This window comes from Haliaeetus leucocephalus, unplaced genomic scaffold, assembly GCF_000737465.1.
Source record: "Haliaeetus leucocephalus isolate CR32 unplaced genomic scaffold, Haliaeetus_leucocephalus-4.0 Scaffold840, whole genome shotgun sequence".
In the NCBI taxonomy this organism is placed as follows: Eukaryota; Metazoa; Chordata; class Aves; order Accipitriformes; family Accipitridae; genus Haliaeetus; species Haliaeetus leucocephalus.
Genome location: NW_010973276.1, coordinates 4147350 through 4171951, shown reverse-complemented (window position 1 = coordinate 4171951; position 24602 = coordinate 4147350). Strand labels below are relative to the sequence as shown.

General features: G+C 38.2%; 2 protein-coding genes across 4 annotated transcripts in view; both read right to left on the bottom strand.

Moving 5' to 3' along the window:
* Positions 1-5704, bottom strand: part of DNAH10 (dynein, axonemal, heavy chain 10) — a 57267-nt gene extending 51563 nt beyond the window's left edge. The window contains exons 1-7 of the mRNA XM_010582244.1: positions 5476-5704; positions 5036-5143; positions 3331-3476; positions 2413-2518; positions 1647-1762; positions 935-1082; positions 76-233 (exon numbers count right to left, since the gene is read on the bottom strand). Coding sequence (XP_010580546.1) covers positions 76-233; positions 935-1082; positions 1647-1762; positions 2413-2518; positions 3331-3476; positions 5036-5143; positions 5476-5704 — 1011 coding nt within the window. The remainder of the gene's footprint in view (positions 1-75; positions 234-934; positions 1083-1646; positions 1763-2412; positions 2519-3330; positions 3477-5035; positions 5144-5475) is intronic.
* Positions 5705-6107: 403 nt separating this feature from the next.
* Positions 6108-24593, bottom strand: ATP6V0A2 (ATPase, H+ transporting, lysosomal V0 subunit a2). Of its 3 annotated transcripts, none has more exons than XM_010582237.1 (20): positions 24413-24582; positions 22988-23066; positions 21499-21596; positions 20499-20636; positions 19869-19969; positions 19009-19135; positions 18170-18252; positions 17725-17818; positions 17185-17397; positions 16329-16479; positions 15390-15529; positions 14234-14391; positions 12482-12572; positions 12078-12196; positions 11391-11601; positions 10727-10846; positions 10366-10485; positions 9020-9137; positions 8249-8433; positions 6108-7337 (listed from the first exon to the last, which is right to left on the bottom strand). In XM_010582237.1, the coding sequence occupies exons 1-20, from the start codon at positions 24527-24529 to the stop codon at positions 7275-7277; spliced, it is 2526 nt and encodes an 841-aa protein (XP_010580539.1). In that variant the 5' UTR covers positions 24530-24582; the 3' UTR covers positions 6108-7274. The 3 variants fall into 3 exon arrangements, with proteins under 3 accessions (XP_010580539.1, XP_010580540.1, XP_010580538.1); XM_010582238.1 differs by having other exon boundaries at positions 6989-7337; positions 8249-8420; positions 24446-24593; XM_010582236.1 differs by having other exon boundaries at positions 6989-7337; positions 8249-8420.
* Between the last annotated feature and the right edge of the window lie 9 nt (positions 24594-24602).

The window sequence follows — 24602 nt, the reverse complement described above, 5'->3', positions numbered from 1 at the left end:
CACTCAAAGAGATTCTTGTGGGGAAATGAAGTAATGTCTCTGGGAATAAAAGTGTGGTGTTATAGGCAACATTACCTGTGGAACCTTTTTCAGTTGTTCCTCTAGAGCTGTGGATATTAATTTCTGCCAGGTCATTGCACAACTTTCCAGAGCTTCAACCACTTCTGGAACTGTGGCAAGAACAGTCACTTCTCCATCTAGATTTATAGTTGGCATCTCCAGTTTAGTATCTCCTATTGGCAGAAAAGGCACATAGAATTAACTGTCTTGTTCCATCAGCACTGGTAACGTAACATCACTGAAATGGCTTATGCCTTCCATCTTGTTAGCTACTTGAGGATAAGTAACATACCACCGGCTCTGCCTATTTGAGAATACGGCAAAATACATCTAGTTGCTTGACAGTTAACACAGTGTAAAGAAAGATATATTCCTAGAAACAAAAGCTCTCAGCTTTCAAGCCTTAACCCAATCTCTATTAAGAATTAGGATTAGAGCTTTGCTGAAGAAAATTATCAATCTGCTTATTGTAGGTCATTACGCTCTTCTTAATGGCATGCCAGTAGCCCCTGTCAGAGCAGCAATGCTAAACAACACGTGAAAGTCTCGTTCGGTCTACTACTTTCCACACCCTGCTATGGTCTGAGTCCCCTGAACATTGGTAAGCAATGAGGCATGTTTACCCTCTCTCCTATTATTACTCCAGACTGCTTGAAAGACTATCACTGATTTCATCCCTTTCCCCACACTGCCTGCTATGCTACAGGGCAGTAAAAGTACTACTATTATCAGCAAAGAGAAACTTGAATCAGGTCTGGAGCTTCCCCAGAAACTGTATGTATTTGCTGTTCTGTATAAAGCCATTCCTAGGTGAACCTCTTTCTACTGTCATGTACTCTAACCAACACAGTGCTGACATAGGCAGAAAACTCACCTTCAGTTTGTTGTATAGTCTGCTGAGTAACACTTAAGAATTTTTGCCTGTTCATTTGACTCTTATTCCTCATCTGAATATTACAGTATTCCACAGGCTGTTCTTTCTTTTCTGCAAGCTCAGTCTCAGGTAAATTCCTTTTTTCAGACTCTGTGTTTTCACTATCTGGATGAAGGGAAGTTTCCTCAGTCTGCTGCTGACTATGGGAGAGAGCTGGTGAAAACACCTGTAATTCAAACAGGTACCATAGATTAGATGGTTCATATTAAAAAAGACTACAATAAAAGTCAGCTTACTAGCAATTCACTTAAGCATTGGATATGTTGTTCTAAAATTTAATTTAAGTGCATCTCCTTCCATGTTACCTCTTTAGCATCATTCTCTCTGCCTCAAGTTCTGCAGGGGAATAGCTCCAGTATGCTTTTACAAAAGCCTATCAGCACAAAAATAAAGGTATCTGGTGTCACACTCTTAAATGTTTCTCATATAGGGCCAGGCAATGAAATAATGCCCATCTCCACATCTTTACAAGAATTTGGGAAACAAAATATTAAATAAGGATTAACAAAAACTTCTTTTTGGCATATGAAGGTCACTTATTAAATATTAGTATTTCTTATGCATAGTCCATATGTTCAGCGGAATACTAAATAGGCAAATCACTCATAGAAACACTCAAGACTCCATATATAAAAGCTGTTAACACATTTACCTGTGAGATGGCATTCTTTAGCATCAAAAGAGTATCACCAGTCAGTATACCAAACTTTATCACTTTAGGAAGAACCTCAATAGCTTCAGTCAGGTCGTTAGGTTCAGTAACTCTTTCTAAACAGTATACAAACAATTAGCATAAATCTAATTATCTGACACAGAAAGCATAAAGTCCTTTCCCTAATAAGTTAAAACTCCAATAAAACAAACTGTGTTTGTAACAAACTAGGTTTGATGCAAGTCACTTTCAAAACTAGTGCTGGTTTTAATAGTGCAGATACTTTTTCAGACAGGGCAGTAAAATACTTAAGTGTCATCTTGTCATTGGTTTTATGATAAAAGTATAAACTATCAGAATGAAACATGCTGCTGCTGTGTATCAGAATTTGAGTCAGGTCAGGAAGTCTGATAGCCCAGTTGTGCTCATCACCACCTTACGGTCTAACTTTCACATACAGCTCCTCATCCTCAAAACACGTTACACAGTTCTAGCAGTTGTAGTAACTAAATCTTCTTAGTTCCTCAGAGTGCAGCATGAAAGCTTCATTCTTGCTGGTAAAATACGGAAGATATGTAACTTTCCATAAATTTCCTATGAAAACCATTCCTGATTCCCAGTTCTACTCTGAGAGTATTCCCACCCAGCTAATTAAGCTGGATATGCACCATCCTGAATCCCAGTCACTATCACCTTTTCTCAATGTGGAGTACTGTTTAATGCAAAGACTGAAAACGCTGAGCCTGTAGTTATTCAGGGCACATACCTTTGGTATCTCTCAGAAAATACACAGTAAAATCTGTCACAAATTCTTCAGGAATTTCATCAAGAGCCACGTACAAACACACTTTGTCAACTTTCTGTTCTTGTAGCTGAAACAGAAAATAAGAAGGAAGTACAACTATTACCGTTTGCTGCCATGTTTCTTAACAGCAAGAAAACATTTGCCTACTGTGAGCAATAGGACAGAATCATTAGTTTAACTCCATTATCTTCACATTGCTGTCCAAGTAAACTACTAACATAAATCAAATGTTAAAAAAATCACTCAGCTAACAGTAAAAATCATCAGCTTTGGAAACAATGTTGATTTCCAGACCAACAGGACTAAAAGCATTAGTGCTTGAAACATAAGAAACCAGAGAGCACTTAAATGCCTGCCCCCTTGCCTTGTACTTTTCTGAGAATGTGCAAGCATCTACTCCCCTTCCACCTGCATCTGAGTCATAAACCAAGTATAGTTAGAAATTCCAGACTTCATCCCGACCATCTAATTATGTAAAAGACTTGAGGTACAAAAGCCTTCATTCGCTGTTCCTTACATGCTTCTCCCATGGTGTCTTTAGTAATTATTCTAACTGCAACTTTTCTTTTACAAGCAACTCTGGGAATAGCTAATGCAGTACCTCAGTAACTTACTGCTGCATTTTCTCACCAAAACTCAGCATTTTGCCAAGTAAATTAACTTTGCAATATCTTGTCAATGTCAGAGGCTATGGCAGACACCACAGGCCATTGGTTTTGAATGGAAATTCCTGTTCTTGTAAAATGTTCTGTTCTGCTCTGAGTACTTGCTCTGCACTGTACCTCCTTAATTTGCCTACCAGTTTTACTGAAATGTTTGCATCAGAAAGCCAGCATCTTCATATCCACAAAAGAACAGAGCGAAATACAACAGACTTACCTGCGATGTGTGTTCCATACTGTCAGTTGTAAATCTTTGCTCCAGTTTACTCAATTCAGACTCACTAGAGAGAGTTGATAAGTGACCTGACACACTTTCATTGCCTGTAGATTGCAGAGGGGATGTCTTGCTTTTCTGAACCATCCCTGAGAAAGAATAACACAAAAGACCTCAATTAAAGAACAGGTATTCCATGCATATAAGATAGACTCTCTGAATTTTCTTCTCAAACAAAATGACTGAGCATTTTCTTCCATCTTCAGCATCACCTTTCAACTACCAGCCATCCAAAATTGGTGTTAATCATACATTTTCCCATAGGACAACACTATTGCTGAACTGAATCCAAATAAGCAAGTGACTATATTGCATTCCACAGGTAATTGGTGTTTATTTAGAATATCCTTACCAGCATTTTCCAATGCAATTGATTTTTTAATGACAAAGTAAGTAGATTAGCACATTTCAAGATGAAACCACTTTATAAAAGGAAATGCAAACAATTAAGGGTTTTGTCACGCCAGACCTATGATGTGGAAAATGCTTATAGTTATGTCATGACCAAGAAGTGATGGTGAAGACACTGTAACACAGGAACAACTGCATGAATTCCAGGGCCAGTCAAGAATTTCAAACTTTATTTTATACTGTCTTTCAGAAGGTGCACCATGCCTTCTTCCTCTTTCAGCACAGGCTTCTGGACACTTAAAGGAAGTGGAAAAGGCATAGCTGCATCCCCAGCTGGAAAGGTCATGCCCCTTTGTGTGCTGATATTATTATCAAGAAGTAATAATTCTCCCTGCTTTTAAGCATTAACCTGCAGTATTGCAGCTGCCTCCATTTAGAGGTGCAGGGAGAGAAGTTGAATTGTAAGTCTACTTACACCCATACCAGGCTTCAGCACTTAACTTCTGCGGTCCTATCTTTTTTGCACAGTATGAACAAAATTCTTTTATGGATATAAAATACCAGGCCATGACTCTTTGCTTCTGCAACTAACTGTTTCAGAAGCTTGTGGGACTTGCACAGATACTGACAGCAGAGAAGAGAATAGAATCTCTGAGCCATGGAAAATCATTGCTCTCTTCTGACACCCTTTCTATCACTTTTCTTTTATTTTTTTCCAATTTTTTGTGAAAGGCTTGTCTGCAATACTGTGGTTAAAGTAATGGACCAATCTTAACTCTGAACAGGACCACCAGTTTTATCCTCAACAAACTACATTGGAATAAAGAGGAGAGCTTGCAACTCTTAAGGGGAATTAATTATTTCCTACTAAAGGGAACATATTCATTCTTTTTAATAAAATTAATCTCTAAAAATCTGAAATTATAAAGCCAGTGAAAGATGTCACAGACAAAGATGGGATGGAAGATCTGTGTTTGTGCATTGATTTTGTTCACCCCAGTCAGCCTTTTTCTTTCTATCTGTTTGGAAAAAATGAAATAGCCAAACTAGGATAGGTTTCTTTCAAATGAGCATCCTGAGGCAGAAGCTCTTGAGAAAACATTAGCCACGCTGCCCAGGACACTATCCACAAAATCAGATCTGCTTTCCTGGGAAAAGCAGCTGTTACAGGTACTATAACAGCTGATGTTACAGATACTGCTGGATCTGCTTAAGAGAGCCATGGTAGCTAGTCACACTCAGCGCCCAGGGCAGCATGGCCTGCAACGACTACGCTTTGGTCACTCAAACCACCTACTTCCTTCCAACGCCACAGAGGAGGCTGTTTCAGCCAACTGCTCAGGAAACATCTTATCAGGGCCTTCCTCCTGCTGTTCATCTGCAAACTCATCTGTGTCACCTGTATCTGCACACACACAAAATGGGAGGAAAGCATGACATAACCACTGTGCAGTGGGGTTGGTGCAAATCCCACCGAGACACAACCAGAGAAGAGGAAGGTCTGGAAATGGGTGGGACAGAAGGGGTTCAGGAGGACTGGACACAGCCCAAGGGATGGAGAGGCAGGGAAAGGGGTAAGGAGAGGGGTAATGGGGCTAGGACTCAGCAGATGGGATAAACAGGTGCCCAAGGGAGGGGGAAACAGGCAGCTGGGGAGGGAAGGACGGAGCGAGGGGGCTGGGGGTCAGGCAGTGCCCAGGGGAGGGCTCAGCGGGCCGGGGCAGCAGGGAGCCTCACCCGCTGCCTCCTCGCCGCGCCGCTCGGCCCGCAGCAGCAGCAGCGCCGTGCCCGCCTCGCTCTCATTGTCCCCGTCCTCGGTGCCGCGGTCGAAAAAGCGCAGCACAGTCCGTGCCGCCTGGCCGTCGCCGCGGTTCAGCAGCTCCTCGAAAGGCGCCGGACCGGTCAGGCCCAGGACGGCGAGCACTCGGTCCCGCAGCCACTGCAGCCGCACATCGTCCAGGCTCATGGCGGCGAGCCCCGGGGCCCGCCCGACGCCTGCCGGTGGTCACGGCAACGGACCGGGGAGGAGCGACGGCCGCCGCCCGCCCAACGCCCGCCTCAGGGGGCCGCCGCCCGCCCAGCGCCCGCGTTCCCGCCGCCCCTCACGGGCGTTCTTTTACCTCAGCGCCGCCGGCCCCGCGGGCTCTGAGCCCGCCTCGGCGGGAAACAAGCGGAGCTCCTTAGTCAGAGGGGACACGGGGGCCCGGGAAGGGCTTCCCGCGTGGAGGGTGCCGCGGAGGGGAGCGGGGCCGCAGGCCAGGCCGTCCCTCTCCAGCGTTGCCAGGTGCAGGGAGAGGGCTACGTACAAACATAGGGGCCCGCTCTGAACAGCGCAAAGGAGGTTTTATTCGGAATCAAGTGCAAAATTTAACTTATGCTGTTCTTACGGCACAGATGTTAAAACATTATGGTAATATCCCCATTTTCACACTGATACAAAAAAGTAGTACAAAACAACGACCCCTTATCCACCTCTGCGGTATAAACTTTAGTTCAACAACATCAGAGGAGTAACACCGTACGTCTGTCCTTACAGCCAAACATGAACAGGGATGGAGGCCAATTCTTCACCACCCCTGCAAAAGTTACTCCTAGGAGTAGAAACTCTGCCGAGGACCACACTGTAGAAACAGAACCCGGGATAAAAATTTCTCGTAGGCAGTTTGATTCTTTTATTTGAGTCCTCATCCAGACAGCGCAAGACTTTCTCTGAGGCTTTTACCCACCACAGTCACTGCAAGCGCTGGGCTGCAGACAGCTCACGTTGCAGAACAGCACGTAGCAGAAAGCTCCTCACTACAGGGAAAGAAGAGGGCTAATACTTCCAGTCTCCACTTCTAACCCTGCCTTCTTTCGTAACATTAAATATCACTGTGACTTCTGAAAGACTGAAGTAATAACTCTGGGCACAACTCTGAATAAACAGTTAACATTTTTGGTGGAATTTTAAATATGGCCAAAAAAAGAACACAGTGCATTGCTGTGTATAAATTTACATTTCATAAGCCTTCTGGAATGCATACTGAAAACATACATTGCTTCTGTTGCATTGCTGAATTGTTCCCAAAGTGCATGAGATGGTAGCTTGCTTAAGTATGTGATTAGCAATGAATGCTTAATATGATTAAAAGTCTTCCAGATAACTTAAAAGTAACCATTCAAGAAAATAAAACAGCCTCAACAAAAAAAAAATGGCTACACGGGTTTTAGGACAAGCAGTAATGACTTTTTTTTACGTTTTTTTTTTTTAAAGAATAAAATTAATTTACAACATTAGTTTATCAAGAAAAATGTACATTTTATATCTATATACTTTACAAGATGCTCCAGATCTGCTATGTATTTCTGTGGGAGGTATATATTACAGAATTATTTGGCTGCATTATAAGGCAATCAGTGAAGAACACTTTGTCCTACAAGAAACCTTTCACAGGTGAGATCCAATCACATGATTATTTGCAGACAATTCCAAACATTTCTGCTGACAGCAACCAAACTATGCTATATCATCTTTATTAAAATGTAAAGAAATGTGCTTAAAAGAGAAAGGCGTAAACTTGTATCCTCCACCAGAGTAGAATTTGTTCTGAAATTCCACCCTGAAACGAGACAAAAAAATGAAACAGAATCTGTACATTAATCCAAAATGACTGGTTATCAAGGGGATAGAACTGTGCAACACAAGAGGCTGAACAAAACCAATCCTAATCCTGTCACTTAATCTTTCTGTGCAGCTATTTAACCTTCCTATCACAGACCCAGGCAAATTTGATGCTTCTCAAGAGACCCAAACACACTGACATCATGCTGTAATGGCTCATTTCTCACTTCTTACTAATTTGGTTTTGAGTTAGTTGCAGTTAATTGTTTTGCAAATACATAGTATCATGAGGACAATACTCTCTAATGCATATAGCTCTGCCTCATGTTTATATACTATGTCTGACTTTTCTTATATTGTAAATTTCCTCAGGTTTCAAACTAAATATTCTCTGAATCCACTTGCATGTGTGGAGCTCGTGATATTAAGACTAAGAAAGGATTAAAATACTTAAGGGTTGGCAGCCCCACTTTAGCAAAGTTTTGCGCACTAACACAAATGTTCTGTTGAACCAAATAAATAAAACAGACTGAAGCCATTCAGTGATAAAACCTGACTGAAATTAAAAATACTTATCCATGTTACCAATACTCCACAGTATGAAAGGCTGCAATACTACAAATTAAATGTACTCATAGTTTGCACCAAAATCAACTCTGAACGTGGTTGAGGTTAATATGCATCATAAGCCAACGTACTACTTGAATTTACTGAAAATATTCCAGAGGAACAATCTCATTCAACTAACAAGCCATTTATTTAATAAGATTAAATAAATCTATTACAGTAACATGAGGCTGTTGAATTGTACACTTTTCTTTTTAACAAGGCACCTAATATTTTGACACAAAAATTCCTCTTAAACAAGCCAGTATACGCTAAAGTGGTATGAAGAAACAATTAACTTACCAGTGCAGTCGTATAGCATGGAGAAAAGCAGAAAGCCCCTCCATGACCAAAAGAATAAAAACTGTTAGCACAGCAAAAAAGGCTAGAACAGGGACTAGCAGTAAGACACCATATGTTGTATCCACACGAAGACCCACTCTCATCACCATTTGCCATAGAACTTCGGATAATTCTATTAAAAGAAACTTTTCATAATTAATGTTGATACTGCATACATTCACCCAGCAAGCTAATCTTATTGACCTGTATTCTAGTTTAAACATTACTACAGGATCTGCTGAACATGGGAACTATAAGCAAGCCCCCACCCCAGTTAGTTGCATCCTTCCCCTGCTCCCCCCCCCATCAAAATACTTAAAGGTACATCTCAGTTTCAAAAGAAGATCTACTGATGGCAACATCTTACACCATGACACCATTAGCAAGTGCCTAAATACCTTCCAAACTGGTCACTCAATAGAAAATAGGAATTGGTACTGTGACTACTGATACACTATTATGTGAGGTAACACTGCTCAGATTATCAGCCTCTTTACAACACAGAGCAATCAATGAAGAAAATTACTAGATTCCAAACAATAAGTCAGAATTTTAAGTTTGGAGACTTTCCATAGATCATGATTAGTTTAAACAGGGAGCTTTTTATATTAAGAAAAAGATAATTTCATAGTAGTATCACTTCAACAGGCCAGCCTCCCTCTAACCCACATTAAAAATCAAGACAGATGAAAAAAAACCCCCAACCAACCAACCAACAAAACCCCCACTTACGTGCATGAGCAAGACTTAATGCCCAGAGTCGCAGATATGAGGCTGTATTAGAAATACATCCTAGACAGTATTCAATGGTATGAATGGCTTGATTCATAAAAACATCTGCAAAATTAATCTAAAATATAAAAAAAAAATTGTATCCATTGAAACAACATAGCACAGCATGAGAGAACAAAAACATTCATCTGCAAATCTTAATATACATGGAAGAAAAATTCCACAAAAGGGTAATACATTGATTTCATATTAAGTAAAAAAAGATCTGCTATGTTTAAGATCCTTATTACAGAGACAACATTAAAAAAAAAAAAAAAAATCAGATGCTATAGTTTTCCAGTTAGTTTCCTCAATTACTTTGTTGATAGATAAAAATGAATGCAATTTTATGTTTTCCACAAGGAACATAATTTAATACTTGAAAACTCTAAGTAGTAAAACCAGCCATAGTTCTAATTCCCATTCTATTGAGGTTGTAAGTTTACAATGTCAATTTCTGCATCTTTAAAAGCAGGATTAATTATTAGTAACGCTAGTGATAGAAAAATAACTACATTAATACTGGAAATTCTAAATATATGTACTTGTTGCTAACAAAGAGTTGCAAGACTAACGTTACTGCAAATTTCAACGCTGACTTTGCATGGAACTATGACACATTTTATTTAAGCAAACAATTCTTGTATTTCCTATACATAAGAAGCAAAAGTCTACTACCCCAGCAAAGCAAGTACTATACATAGTCTGCACAATGGGAAACTGAAGCAATTTTTTGTCTTTCAATTCACATGAAATCAGTGGAATCAGTCAAGACCTTTACAAATTTGCCCAAACTAAACAGCAGCAATAGCTGGGGACTAGGAATGCCGCCCATGTCTCCCAACCCCCATCAGCAATAATCCTCATCACAAGATGTAATTTGCAGACATAAAGAGACTTTTGTCTGGATGAAAATCCAAGATCAATCTAACAGGAAGCTGGGCAGTAGTTCTCTTGCCTTAGTTTTAAGAATCCACAAAACCATACAAAACCCAGGATTTTTATCCCACTCTTCAATTTAAGAAAACCAATAGTCTTGGATGCAAAGTCTACAGATGCAAATAAAGCACTCTTCCTGTTCTCCACTAGAGACAGACTGAGGTTTACTGTAGCAATCTGAATATACCAAGAAATAATGATAAAATAGCAACAAATAAAAATGAGTAAACTGCATTCAGGCATCAAGGTCTTTGTAAAGGCTCAGCTGATTTTCTTGAAAATGTCCGGGAACTCAGTGTACAGGTTATCTTCCTGATTTTCCACTTCTAAGTTGCTTATACAAACTAGAGATTAAGTAAAAACATTACCTCCTCTCCATCCCCCTCTCTGTGCCCACTGTCTGAATGACTGCTCCCTTCTTCTACATCATGACATCTCAGCAGAGAAAGTTCTTCTTCACTTTCTTTTCGAATTAGCTTGTAGCCACTCTACAAAATGGAAACATATTGTGTCTTCAAGTGGACTGCCAGTGTCACTTTTAAAATTTATTTAAAGTAGTCGCAGGCAAAGGCAAAAAGAGAGCTAGAGTCAAAGTACCATTATGTGTTATGATCAAAAACTTTCCAAGTTGAGTAGAAATATCTAGTAAGGACATTATTCTGTATGCAATATGACACCATCTGAATTCTTCTATACTGAAGAAATGTGCAACTATCTCTCAATACTTACCCTGTACATTCTAATGCCTCGGCCTCCACCGTGTAGCCAATACAAATAAAGCGGTTTACCAAAAAGCATTACAGGAACAGAAAGAAAAGCAATACTAAGTAAAAACCTCTGCAGAGCAACCTGTTTGAGGGAGAAAGAAAAAATTAGATCACAAAATCAACAGTAGGAAAAGCCTTCCCATTTTCCTTTAAAGGCCTGTTTGAGCATAAGAAAAATACTACTGATTTCAGCGGGCCTGTAGACCAAAATTGAACATGCACGTAAGTATTTTACTTAATCAGGCCCTTAAATTGGATTACAGACATCCAGCATCTTTAGGACTGGGTTCTAGATTAAGGCATTACTGATATTCAATTTAGTAAGATTATTTACAGCACACAGAAAGCATCAAAATTACAAGCATGAGACACTGTTCTCTAGCCTTAACTTTAACCTGGGAGATTTTGTTCTAGAAACAGGTATTTTCACAAGTCACTATGTAAAATCTTACAACCAGTTAAAGAGTAAATATGTTATTTAATCATAATGTTTATTCAATTTCCCCTTAGTCTGATGCATTCCCCTTCCTAGGGGAACACTCAGCCATCAGCCTTTCATGACTGGTAAAATGTTATCTGCATAGGGAACAACAGGGTCTTCAGAAGCTTGTAAGAACACCACTAACCTGTCCGGTATAGAAGACCTCTGTTTCACCACCAGGAAACAGGAACATGTTAATAAATTGAATCAGAATACTAGGAGCAGATGTAGAGTCCTCTGCAGAGTATGCTAACCATTTAAAGAAGATCATAAACACAAGGTAGCCAAAGATGCACATCATGAATAAAAGTTCAGGAAGAAAAACCAAATAAATATTATATTTCTTCTTGAAATGCCTAAAAGATAAAAATGGGGGGAAAAAATGAAAAATAAGTTTTACAAAGAAAGGTCAAGATAAATACATGACCCAAACATAATTTCAATAAAGCAGAACGTTACCAAGCACTTTTAAACAACAAGACTGAAATTACAATCCAGAACTGATTTCTTCACATTCAGTGAAATTTTAATCAGGTATGTCAGTGGAAATCAAGACTGTAAGAGGCATGCATCTCTGGCAACAAGTGAAATAAAATCTTGTATTAATCAATGTCCTCAGATTTTTTGGCATAGTACTGATCCATCATCTCATTTATGTGAAGGAAGACCTCTCTGTTACTGCCTTTTTTAAGAACAGTTTTCACAATTACTATTATTGTATTTTTTAAAAATTGTTCCAGTTTCTTTAACAGATCTATAACAGATTAACTGTTAAAATTCAAGACTTGACAAAAACTATAATGTCAATATCATCTTAACTTCTTATACTTACAAGTGGTTAAATACCCCCAATACAACTCCAAATGTCATGTGAGTCACTCCAAAAATCACAGACATTTTCATTTTGAAAGAATTTAAAAAACTGAGACGGTTGCTTGCCAAGTTCCATATCTGAAGAAAAGAAGACAAAACCAGCATTAGAGAATAGTGTAACAGAAGGAATAGAACAGTATCCTTTCTCTATTGGAGACCAGAATTCTATCTCAAGTGGGGATCACAACTGAAATTCGAGTTTCATGAAGATAGTTAAGTCTTTCTTTGACTCATTAAGGGAAAAGCTCTTTTTGAATTGAGAATGCAAGCAGGAATGTATTTTTTCCATAGTAAGATTTATCTTCCTAATACGCACATGAAAATCTAATTTACAAATGGATAATTTAAAAGAATAAAACTAACCGGATCAATTCCAAACGGATAAGCGCCATTGTATACACCAGTAACATTTGGATCCAGTGTTAAAAATTTATTAGACTTCAGATCCTCAGGACTGCAAAGAAAGAAAAGCACAATCAGATCTGACATTGTTTAAACAGTGACAACATATACTTTCAGTTCTGCAGGACACCGCTCCTGCTTTCCTTTATAGGACTAGCTCACCCAGTGTCAGACTTCAAATGAATAAAAGGATTTCTAAGCACAAAGGGCCTGGCAAAAAACAATAGCAAAAAAAAACCAACCCCACTCTAGAAACTCACAATCTGGGCTTAATTCGCACTAACTGACTTTGAAAGGAAAGTTTCTGCATTTTATTCCTCATTCCCTAGAATGGAAAGTTTCATTTAAAAAGCTCATAATTTGCTTTTATATAAAATTCACTAACAAACACCCAAAGAATAATTGATACCTTTTTTCCCTTTTGCATTTGGATGTGTTTCCACTCTAACCTCATATAGTTTTTAATTAACACAGCACTCACAACCTGTTCACATTTTAACCAAAGTCAGTAGTTTTGACTCTACTATTTTAAGCCACTTCCTGGTTTTGAGGCAAAATGAGATGCAAGCTGTGAACATTTAAATACCAAAAGGCCACGACACCTCAAAAAAATTAGGTCATCCCACTTCGTGAAAAAGTAGGTTTCACAATTCACATAGCCTACTTTTTTCTTTTACTATCAAGAAAAGCTGTGCAGAGACTAATGGTTGCTAGGTAATTAATTTATTTTATTAACTGTTAATTTCTTTACAGCAGATACTAATGCTGCTTGGGTATTCATTCCAGAAGCATGACCTAGGACAAATTTCTCCAAAACTAGCCCTGTGTTTTCTATCCCTCTCAGAATCTGTGATATATATATATATATACACATGCATATATTCATATTCAGAAACCTCTCCTGGAAAATATAGTAAATGGAGACAAACTAAAACCATTAGCATAAAAACAAACCTTAACACAGGAGGCAGTGCACTTTTTATAAATAAAAAGAATACACGACAAGACAAAGTCCTAGTGCCTTCTGTTAGGATTTTACAATATTACTGAAGTCTCCAGCCATTCATAAGAACACCTTTGTGAGACCACAAAAAAAAGAGATACAAAACACACCTAAAAAAGTTTAGAGACTGAATAAACCCTAGAAATATCACCTCATAAAATCAGGTGCAAGTTCCTACTACCAATAAAAAGATACTATGCAGTTTTTAATCACTGAAAGTTATCAGCTAGCATATAGCATTAGGGTATTGTAACAGAATTTGTTCCAGAAGACTGACTGTCATCTATACCAGATGATAATATTCTAGCAAATGTTCCAGGTGACTGAAGACATGTAAATCCAGTAAAGCAGCACTGATAAATACGAGATTAACCTGATAAAATTGACTGAATTAAATATAATCATATTCTAATAGCAGTTTTGCAAGAAATTGTGTTCTCTGTGGATTTCCCAATTTAAGATAATGAGCAATTTCATTTTTTGTTTTTAAATAACTATTACTGCCTTTTTTATTCTAAGCGTAGGCATAACACTTAGTCCTTAGTGCACAAGCATTTGCTACCTTAACAGCTAAATTTTGCTAGATTTCACTACATTTACTTACTACTCTTAATAAAAGGACAGTTAAAATGGGTGAGCAAAAGGGTTAAACTGTTACAGGAAGTGCAATTTTGTTTTAATGGTATAGCAAACAGAGGCATGCTACTCACCGCCAAACCTTCTGTTCAAACATTGCTGAAACATTCCATCCAGAACCAAATATATTTAACGACTTTGAAAAACAGTCATTATAGATCAATCCAGTGTATACAGAAAACAGACCCATTAATAAAATAACATATCGGCCTTCAAATAACATTTTCATTATCTGTAAGTATTGGAAAAAAGAAAAAGTAGAGAACATCACCTGCTATGTGAACAATCATTACCTACACATTTTTAAGAGAAACACATTTCTGGTCATACAAAGACTTCTAAAAACTAAAAACTATTGCAAATAGTCATTAAGGAATATGAAGAAACCTAAGGCCAACCAAGATGTAACACAGAGAATTTTGCTTTAAGCATGCGAATATGCAATTTATAAATGTCAGTCACCAAATGGGTGCAATTCATCTCCCCACATTCACAACTTTATGTCTAGTATTTATATGCAAAGGTTTATATGCATTAGGAAACAGAGTTAGCAGCAAGAAGTACATTCTGAAAGACAATTGTAGTTTAAATTGAACACAGAGATTTGAAGCCCTCATGCAAGCTCCTGCAACACAAACTGAGACTTTTCTCATTGGCATCATTACACTAACGAACAGTCTTTTTAAGCCATGTTTCCTTCCCAGGACTAGTTTTTAAGTAGTCAGACATTTGCAGCCATTCTTAATTAAATATAATTCTAATGAGAGATGCAGGTATTCCTGCATTCTAACCCCATATGATTAAAAAATCAGTTAAAATTAAGTTCAGTAAATTTCAACCTACAAGTCCCTTTTCAGAAACAATAAAAGAAGGTGGAATTTGAAAAATCATTTTCTCCTCACATTAGTCACTGTAACCACATTCTGTAAAATACACACATCACTAAGTAGCTCTAGCAGAAGAAAAGACAAGCCCATCAGAATCAACTAATTTGTGTCAGTATTTCATTCAAACTTGATTATTTCTGCCCTTTCAAAAAAAAGTGAATAGTTTGTTAAGATACCACATTAATCTCGAGGAATATGGCAACTTTAAACACAGAACATCCCAAAACAAAGGAAAAAAACGTAGTCTAATACATGTGCAATAAATAGTACTTTTCAGAAACATAACTATTCAACTGAAGTTATCTTGCTGGATGGGGACTAAATTATTTGTAATTCCTTTTACCTCATCTTGTGATCTTTGTAATCTAGGGTGGTTTTCATACAGTATTGTCAAGAGTGCAAATATGAACATTAGTAGACCATGCCCAAAGTCTCCAAACATAACGGCAAACAAGAAGGGAAAAGTGATGATGGTATAGAGAGCTGAAATGACAACATAACAGATTTCAGGCACACAGCACAACAGATGATGTTACTATCCGAATTAAGCCTAAGCAATTCACCTACTTTAACCTCTGAAACAATTTTCAGCTTTAAGTTTGAAAGACATTTCACCCCCTACTAAGAGACCTTTCCCCCACACTATACATTTAACTCAGTTTAAACCTTGCTTTTACATATACCTTAGTAATGACAACTCCACAGCTGAGCATTAGCTGACAATTCTAAGGATAATAATATAAGCCCAGGAAATTAAAATAAATAAATGAATAAATAAACCAACCCCCCCCCCCCCCCAGTTCTTCCTCCATGTTTGTTTTGGCTCTGTATTATAATGTACATTCTCCTGTACAGCATGACATAGTCAATGTAGCTACAAAAATACGTAAGGACATTAAACTAACTGGGCTATACCATAAGCTGGATTTTTTCAAGTGATGATCTCCATGCTTCAGTAAGATCAATAGCCATTTCCAAAGTTTTCTTTTTTCTCCTAAATATCTTATCTTATCCAAGGTATAACATATAAAGAAACACTATACAGCTCTTATCAGCATCTTTAATGCTAAAATAACTCCGCAAAATCAAATCCCATATTACTGCTTGGAGCACCATTTGTACTTTTGATGAGCTACTGAAATTTTAAAACAGCTACTAATAAGCAGTATGGTTGTCACCATTTTGCCTTTACTAGTGTCCAGTTCAGCAAGGTATTTAAACACATAACAAGGCAAGCAGTAATGATGGCACAGCTCACACTTCAGATTTCAGAAGGACCAACCTGGATTAACTTCCCCATAGTTTCCAACTCCATAAGCATCAACAATGTTTTGGAACCCTGAGGTGAATTTATTGGTACGTATCAAAGTTGGAGGAGGTTGTGTTGTTGGAATGGTATTCATGAATGAAGAAATTGTAGCTCCGCTCTTCCTCTAATTACAGACAGAAAGAAGATACATTTATATAAAAACTCAGTTGATGCTTAATCTAACCAAAGTGAAAACATTTCCTCTATCAGCAGTTTCACTGATCCCAAAACATCCCTAGATTAAGCCCCAAGTTTAATATTTACCCCTTTGTGCTTTCTTAAAAAGTTACATTTATCTGTTCCTCTAAAAACACTGATTATGTACAGTGTTCTAATCATTACTTTATATGAAATATCAGACAAGACTCATCAGTCAGTATTATAAAACAAAGATGTTACTAAAAATGCTCTCTTACGAAACAGAAAGACGGAGCTGCACTCAACACAACTAACACAAGGGAATTAGCAACCTCTACTTGACTGCAAATAGCATTGTGAGCCCAATCAGACTTGGGTCCAAAACAGAAGTTAGTTGAGAAAGAAAAAAAACAAAAACAAAAAGAAAAACACAAAGAAAAAAACAAAAAGAAAAACACAAAGAAAAAACAAAAAGAAAAACACAAAGAAAAAAACAAAAAGAAAAACACAAAGAAAAAAATCATCACACACAACACTCTGCTTATAAAGAAATTGTTTGATATAAGTTCATAGAGACCCAAACCTGCCTGTGCCTACTTTTAGCCTATTTAAAATAATTATTTTCTTTCCTTATCTGCATAGTTAGTTCAAGACAAAAGTTTTAACATCAGTGAGCATTCAGCTGACTTACTGAACCTTCCTCCAATGCATGGCGCAAATTCTGCAGATCAGCCACTGGACACCAAACCTCAGCAATTAAACATTTATTTGTGACATCAAAACTGCACAGGTTGAGTACATGATAAATGGCTTTCATCTTCTTCACTTGGATAACCCACGTATAGATGGATTCAGATGCTTTACACAAGACTTGGCGCAAGTAATCCTCAGTTTTATGCAGCACCTTTGTCCAAGAAAAAACCAAAACGATTTCATTGAAAATGTAACAGTGGTTATGTTAACCACAGTAAAAGCACCTAGTATTTGTCCAATGCCAGATCACATTTGTAGGAGGGCACACTAACCACTGCTTAAAACAGAAGGCAATGCCAAGTGCCCTGAAGTTTAATAGAATCATGCAACACAAGACCAGGGACATGACATACCGTCCTGTTCAGATCCAAAGCTGTATGTATTTTAGAAGCATATTCATGTATTTCATGCTGTGATTCGTCAAATGATTTCCTATGGTGCAGAAACTACAGCAAAGGGAATACTGTTATTTACTCACAGTATGAAGATCCTGAATACGAACATTTAGACCTTCAACAACTGCCTTGCGTTCCTCCATATTATTTGGATAGGGATACACATGACAGTGATAGCTACAGAAAAACAGAAGTTTGTGTTAAATAACCAGACTAAGCCAAAACAAACCGCACAACCCCATGCCCTTGTCAAATCTCCAACACACCATTTAATAACCATGGAACAGATTTAACTGAAGAGAGTCAGTATTTTACCTGTACTTAATAAGGACTGTAGACAAAATGACTCATACATTTATTTGTATATTGCATAATTATAAAGCTAGATGCAACTGGGGGGAAGAACAAATTTAACTTCAAAAAACCTTGCCTAAAAAACCACACTTAGAAAGAAGGGGAGCAGAGGGAAAACTAAAAAGAAAATAACCCAGGTATAAAGAAATTAGATGTATTAGTTTTACTTCTTACCAGTCACAAATCTTCTTAACTTTCTGGCCAATTTGCTCACCCCAATAAGACACTAAAAAAACAAACCATTTTGTGGTTTCGCCCTAAAAAACCAAAAAAGTTATGTTCATGAAATTTGTTTTTAACCAGCAATTCCACTGTGATATAATTATAGAGCAAAATAACAAATCTGAATAACTAGAAGAAGCTGTGCTAGTAGTACTAACCTTCCACCATTCTGGTGAAGATCAAAAAATAAAATTCAAGTGTGACAATATCTCTCCTTTTTTTGGTATATTAGAGAAAAACAGAAAAAGTTGTCAGGGAAAATAAGAGATATTTTATTTTACCATCTCAGAACTATTAGTAACAACAAAAGTCTTAAAAAATTAAAACGTTACAAATTAGAATCGAAGCAAAATTTGAAAGTGACAGATTAGGCAGCCACAAATGCTGATTTACAAAAAGTGAATTCTACAAGTTCAGAGAAAAAACTTCATAGAAGACCAACTGTACTCCAGACTTTTTTTTCCCTTAACTACTGAATGAACAAATACAATGACTATTAAAAGGTAATACACTGTACAGACTTAGTTAATAAGTATCCAAGCAAAGTCACTACTATTCCACAGTAAAGTTCTGCACTCGTCAAGCTGAACCATGATAGATTAATTACCACTCCTACAGTTATGGTGGCATCAAGATCCCTAATTTTAAAGTCTTACAAGTACTTTAAAATAGTTTTCCCTCCAAGGACACTGGGAAATCATTTACATTCACTGCAGACCCCAGCAGCAATTCTTCCAAGTTTTCTAAAAACTACAGAACAAAATAAACTGATAGTTACAATGTTTACTCACCGTATCTGGATCTTCCAGACATTCATCCAACTCTGCATATGTAAGAATAGTATATCCTTTACAGACTCTCCACAGCATTTTTTCAAATGCTTCAACTTTTGCTATGTGAACTAACCCAGATATGAATCTACGGAAATAGAAAAATTTGAAAAATAAGCTAAAATCCACAAGAAAAGATTAAAAACCTCAGAGTAGATCATCACTCAGGATCACATAGCCACAATAATTTAACATCTGCCATCTCCAGAGAAGGAAGCATCACCCTAAAGGGGAAGTAACTGGTACATAAAATAGAAACACAATTTCTATTTGGAAAACAGACTGTAGGCCTGAGCACATAACTAGAATTGTATTTGACATTCTTTCTGTGATAGTAAGGTTCTTAATTATTTCTTGGTAAGATACCCTCTCATAATGGTGTTGTAGATAAGAGTATTCATAAATCATTCCAAAGGCAAGTAGGCAATACCATTAATAATGTTACATTTACAACTAACACTGCCAGGTGATTAAAACACTGTGTGTTTATCCTAGAAACACTGTTTGAACCATAGAAGAAAGTACTGATTTAGAGCATTTAGAGATTTTCCTTAACACACGTACTTGGTTTGATGGAAGTTTTGTGACAGTTTTTTTGGTGTTGCCCTACTTATCTCTTCAGATAACCCAATTTTGTTACCAAAGGTACATTTGGGTCAGACTCCTACCCTGTCTAAAACTGTTTGGCTCATCTGAAACCACTACAGTCACACTACGTTCCATCTTTTAAGAAAACAGCCCATTATTTACAGCAGCTCATCAAGCAGTTTTGAAACAGTACATACTAACAACCTGCCATACGTGGACTGAACCATACCTACCCCAGCTTGGCACCCAGCCTGTGCATACAGTTGTAATCCACTAATGGCTCATTTTCCACAGATGGAAATTCTTCATAATTTGCATGTAAATGGGATTCATACTAGCAAATAAAAGAAAGACCATTCATAGCTTTCAGAAAAAAATACTTTCATTCATTTATTATTCTACAGAAGAAAAGCTAATTAAGTAAATTATTTCAATAAAAACATAAAACTCCTGTTTTCAATTCAGACAACAGAAAGATCTTGGGATCTAAAGCATACTACTCTTAGCAATTATAGTCAGTGTTGCAAAAATTACATGGTAAATTTCTTAGCACAATTTATGCATCAAAATAACACCAATACTCCTTCATTCTCAGCTGGCATCAGCAATAACATTCAAACAATTCAACAGAGAAATCGCAAAAGCTCCTCTAAATTCAGGGCTGCGTTTTGCTATGTATATGAACACAGCCTAGCACAACAGCTTGCCCCACAGGTTCTCTAGGTACTGAGTGCAAATAATAATGAACAACGTACAGTGCTGCAAAGCCCAACACCAAGTCATGCACTTAACTAGAACTAACAAGACTATGCAACAAAAATGCCTCATGATACACAATCCTCGCCAAATAACATAAGCAGTACCTCAGCTGTTCTCCTGACAAATCTTTGCGTGACCTCTAACATGCATGTGTATTCTGTCAGTTCAAGCAGGTTTTTCCTCAACTTTTCTTTGTTTTTAGTTACTTCCCTCAATTCTGTCTCCAGCTTCTGCAACTGTTCCTAAGACATGGAGAAAAAATGACATAGAATCAGTTACATTGTTTTGGAAATCAGGGGAGGATGAATTTTAATCACAGGTTAATTTGCTGCAATGATGGGAATTTCCCAATTTCTTAATTAACTTAAGCTCCATAGGTTTTATTCCTCAGTCTGCCAAAGATTGCTTTGTGCTGAGTACACTTGATCCTCCACTGGCATCTGTTAAGTCTGCTGTTCTGACCCTAATTTGTGTCCAAGCTAAGTAATGCAGACTTGGAATGAAAACCTCAGATAGCACAGGGTGCAAGACACTTACCTCTTCTATTAATAGAATTACAGCAAAACAGAATGTCATTCAAAATTATATCTGCATTTTACAAGCTTCTACTTCTAACATAATACCAGAAAAAGCATTCAGAGAAAATAGCACCATGTTTTGCTATGCAACCAGCACTGGAACCTGCAGAGCCTTGGGCATATAAAACTCCCACACACCCTGGAAATTTTGGATACATGAAAAGAGCCTTAGGTAAGGCCCAAAGCAATAAATGAAGCTGAAGGACTACATCTACAGGTAACAATTTGCCTGGAACAGTGTAATATGCCAATCCTTCAAAATAAACCAGATGACTGCAAACGCCGTGAGTTAGCTTTGACCCTTTCACAGGAATTTTGTGTTAATATCAAATCCTTACTGGCAATCTTTGAAGTAACACTGGTGGAAAGAAAAAAAACTGGACAAAACCAAAAGCAAATGCTTCCGCCCCTCCCCGCCACACCTATAACTTAAGTCACAGGTAATAAGATAGCAAGTAATTAAGTTTGAATTAAAGTTCCAAGATCCAGAGCTACATTTTTGGTATCTGTTATGTGGAAAAGTTACCTGGATTTCTAAAATGTGTTTGAGCAAGGGGGCAGGAGGAGCAACATCTCCTTCAGGAAGTGGAATATCCGCCTTTTTAATTTCTTGTACTAAATACCCTGGAGTAAGAAGAAAAACAGAATCATAAAGGAAATGGTATTTCCTTATACTTTCCTAGAATGCTGCATGGTTGACCTTCAGCTGTTATTGACGGTGCTGATCACACTGCAGCATCAGGCCCTAGCTATTTTATTCATTTATTTTAGCAACAACACACACACTAGAGTCTTCAAAAAAGAGGGGTTAATGGAGTGCTAGGAACAAATACATAGAACATTTCTGTCTTGGAAGTTTGCAGAAATAAGCTATCTTCAGAGCCCTCTGACTGAAATTTTCCAACCACAAGTACTTCTTAAGAAGCTTTTAACGTTTCATAGTATCTCTTTGCTGCTGCAAGATACCACTTTCTGTTAAACGCACCATCTGCCAAAAATTGACATTCTGCTCATTGACCCATGTTTGGAATAAAAAGTGTTCAAACAAGACGGCTTAAGCAACCTTGACAGCAAATGCATCTCATGCTGGGCAGGGAGATTGCTGAAATAGCTGCTGGGATGGTTTGGCATGACCAGCACATGCCTCTAATGAGAGCTTCCAATAAAAGAATCCTTCAACAGTAACTTTTCCTCGGGATACATTGAAGAAATCTGCATCCTGGTTGTAATGCTCTGCATAACCTTCTCTATTCATTAACTACCATGTGAATACAATTGCTAATAACTTGAGATATTTTTGAGAGTGCTTGGAAGTTCAACAGTATTGAATTAGATAACATGAAAAACAGCATTTATCTTATAGTCAAAAGTAAAGTTTCCATTTTCCTCGCAGAGTTTTAAGCAGTCAATACTGAAATGGTCTCAACTATTTATCAGCAACACATTAGCAACTATTCTTCACCTCTGAGCTTAAAAGAAAAACCAAGCTACATTGAGCACATATGTGTTGTAGTGTAAGAAAATTTTAAGGCTCACAAAACTGAGAGCCAGAGATCAGAGGTAAAACACTGGAACAGATTGCCCAGAGAGGCTGCAGAGTCTCCATATTCAAAATCCCACCAGACACAGTCCTGGACAACCAGCTCTAGCTGCCCCTGCTTGAGCTGGAGGTTGACTAGGTGATCTCAAGATGTCCCTTCCAACCTGAACAATTCTGTGATACACTCAAAACTGATGCAGCATATCAACACAAATCAAAGAATATATCTGTAAGTTCTCACCCAATTCAGTGCTACAGTCAAGTCATCTCTGGCTCCAAAAGCCTACATAAAGACTCTACATATATATGTATGTGTATTTTTTCATATATATGAAAGTTTTGTAAGATTCTACAGCATTCAGATCATACAAGACCAGGAAGATTAAAAAACCCTGTAGCTGAAACCTTCACTGTAGCAATGTAAGCTTTAATAATGCCACAGACGAGAAAGGGCAGACATGAAAATAAAGCTCACCAAGTATTCTTTCCATTTCTTCACACTTCTTTACTTCGTTCACAAATTTTCTCTGAAATACACTTACATTTGGGTTCAGCTGAAGAAGAAGGACAAAATGCTTATTAGGTATTTAAAACAGCAACCACCCCTAAAAAAACCACAGCTATTTCTGTGACTTCATGGAGACAATTTTGCTTGTATTGTATGTGCTCTCTTTCTACAAAGTGGGTTTTGGCTAGGAAGGTAAAAAAATCTAAAAAGATTAAAAAGTCTTCAAATAGCAAGATTTTATTAAAGCAGAATTATCAATGCCTTTTGCTAGTTTTACTCAAATAACAAAATAACTAGGTCTACTAGAGAAACCATTCCCGATCTTATTTCTACAGTTTTAAAATACTGCTTAAGGACTTCAAATTAACAAACAAACCTTTCTACAAGCAAATTTTTGTGATGGATTTCCACAGAATCTATTTGAAATCTTAAGTTTCAAATTAATCTTTTTACATACATCTCCATATTATGTATGTGCAATGTCTCTGACTCCTTATTCAGCTTTTAAATCAGACCCACTAATATGTTATTCCTGGAATAAATGGCGTGTCAGATACCTGGAATGGCATCAACATGTTAAACATAACACCCATGTAATGATTCTTACAGATTTGTCTCCTTCCACCTGCCGTATTTACTAACTAGCTGTTAATCTAAGTTCTCCCAGCTCTCCTTGCAAAGATTCTGCAATGTACATTGCTGAAGAATACTTGGAAGAAATTTTAAAGTCTCAGTCAGCAAGCAAAGATCATATAATTACAGTGAGACAATACAGAAACAAGGTTAATTATTATGCGACCCAATTTTGTATTAGTCAGGCATGTAGGTTCCTCCAAGGTGAATTGCTCCTCCAGGAACAGACATGTTTTACAAACCAGCAGTCTGTGATGTTGAAGAAATAAGCCTACAGAACACCTAAGACGTCTCTATCAATCAGTAAACAGGGCGGGCATATCTATTAGCTGTGCACACACACTCAGACTAAAGTCAGTGTGGCTTCAGATGGGTAATGCACGGGATCCTACTGCTAAAAAACCCCAAGTTTAAACTAATTCTGTGAGAGGAGTAGGATACAGTCATCCCAAAACACCCTTCCATAGAGTCTCAGGGAGGCTGGGGCTCCACACCAACTTTACATCGCCCAACCTCGCTTTCACGCCAACCCGATCCAAGTATTCGCCGTACATCTGCAAGCCGGAGTCGGGGAAAGAAGGAAGGGAAGCGGCCTAGAGTCTTCCACACCGCACCATCGCAATGAAACCCACACCTTCGCGACGGCAACTACCCTACCCGGCCCGGCCCGGCCCGGCCGGGCCCCCCTGGGGTCCTTTCACCTCCCCCCTTCTCCCAGAACGCCCCGCCGGGCGCCCGGGCCTCGTCGCCGCTACTCACGTCTCGGAACTCGGCCAGGCCACGCTCGCCCACCTCGCTGAGGCACTCGTAGGCCGAGCCGCTCTGGAGGAAGAGCTGCGCCAGGCACATCGGCTCGCCGCGGAACAGCGAGCCCATGGCGGACCGCGGGGCGGAAGGGAGCGGAGGGGCTCAGCGAGGCGGGCGCCGAGGCGGCGCGGCGCGGTGCCCG

Bases quoted from the DNA above. Each gene is read 5' to 3' on its own strand.
- ATP6V0A2 (XM_010582236.1), bottom strand. From the start codon at position 24,529: ATGGGCTCGCTGTTCCGCGGCGAGCCGATGTGCCTGGCGCAGCTCTTC. The intron at 17,398-17,724 runs GTGAGTAAATAA...TCTTGGACAAAG, and splicing joins GTATTCAGGATCTTCATACT to GTGCTGCATAAAACTGAGGA. The intron at 9,138-10,365 runs GTAATGTTTTTA...TTTATATTTTAG, and splicing joins GAGAGGGGGATGGAGAGGAG to ATTAATTTTGCAGATGTTTT.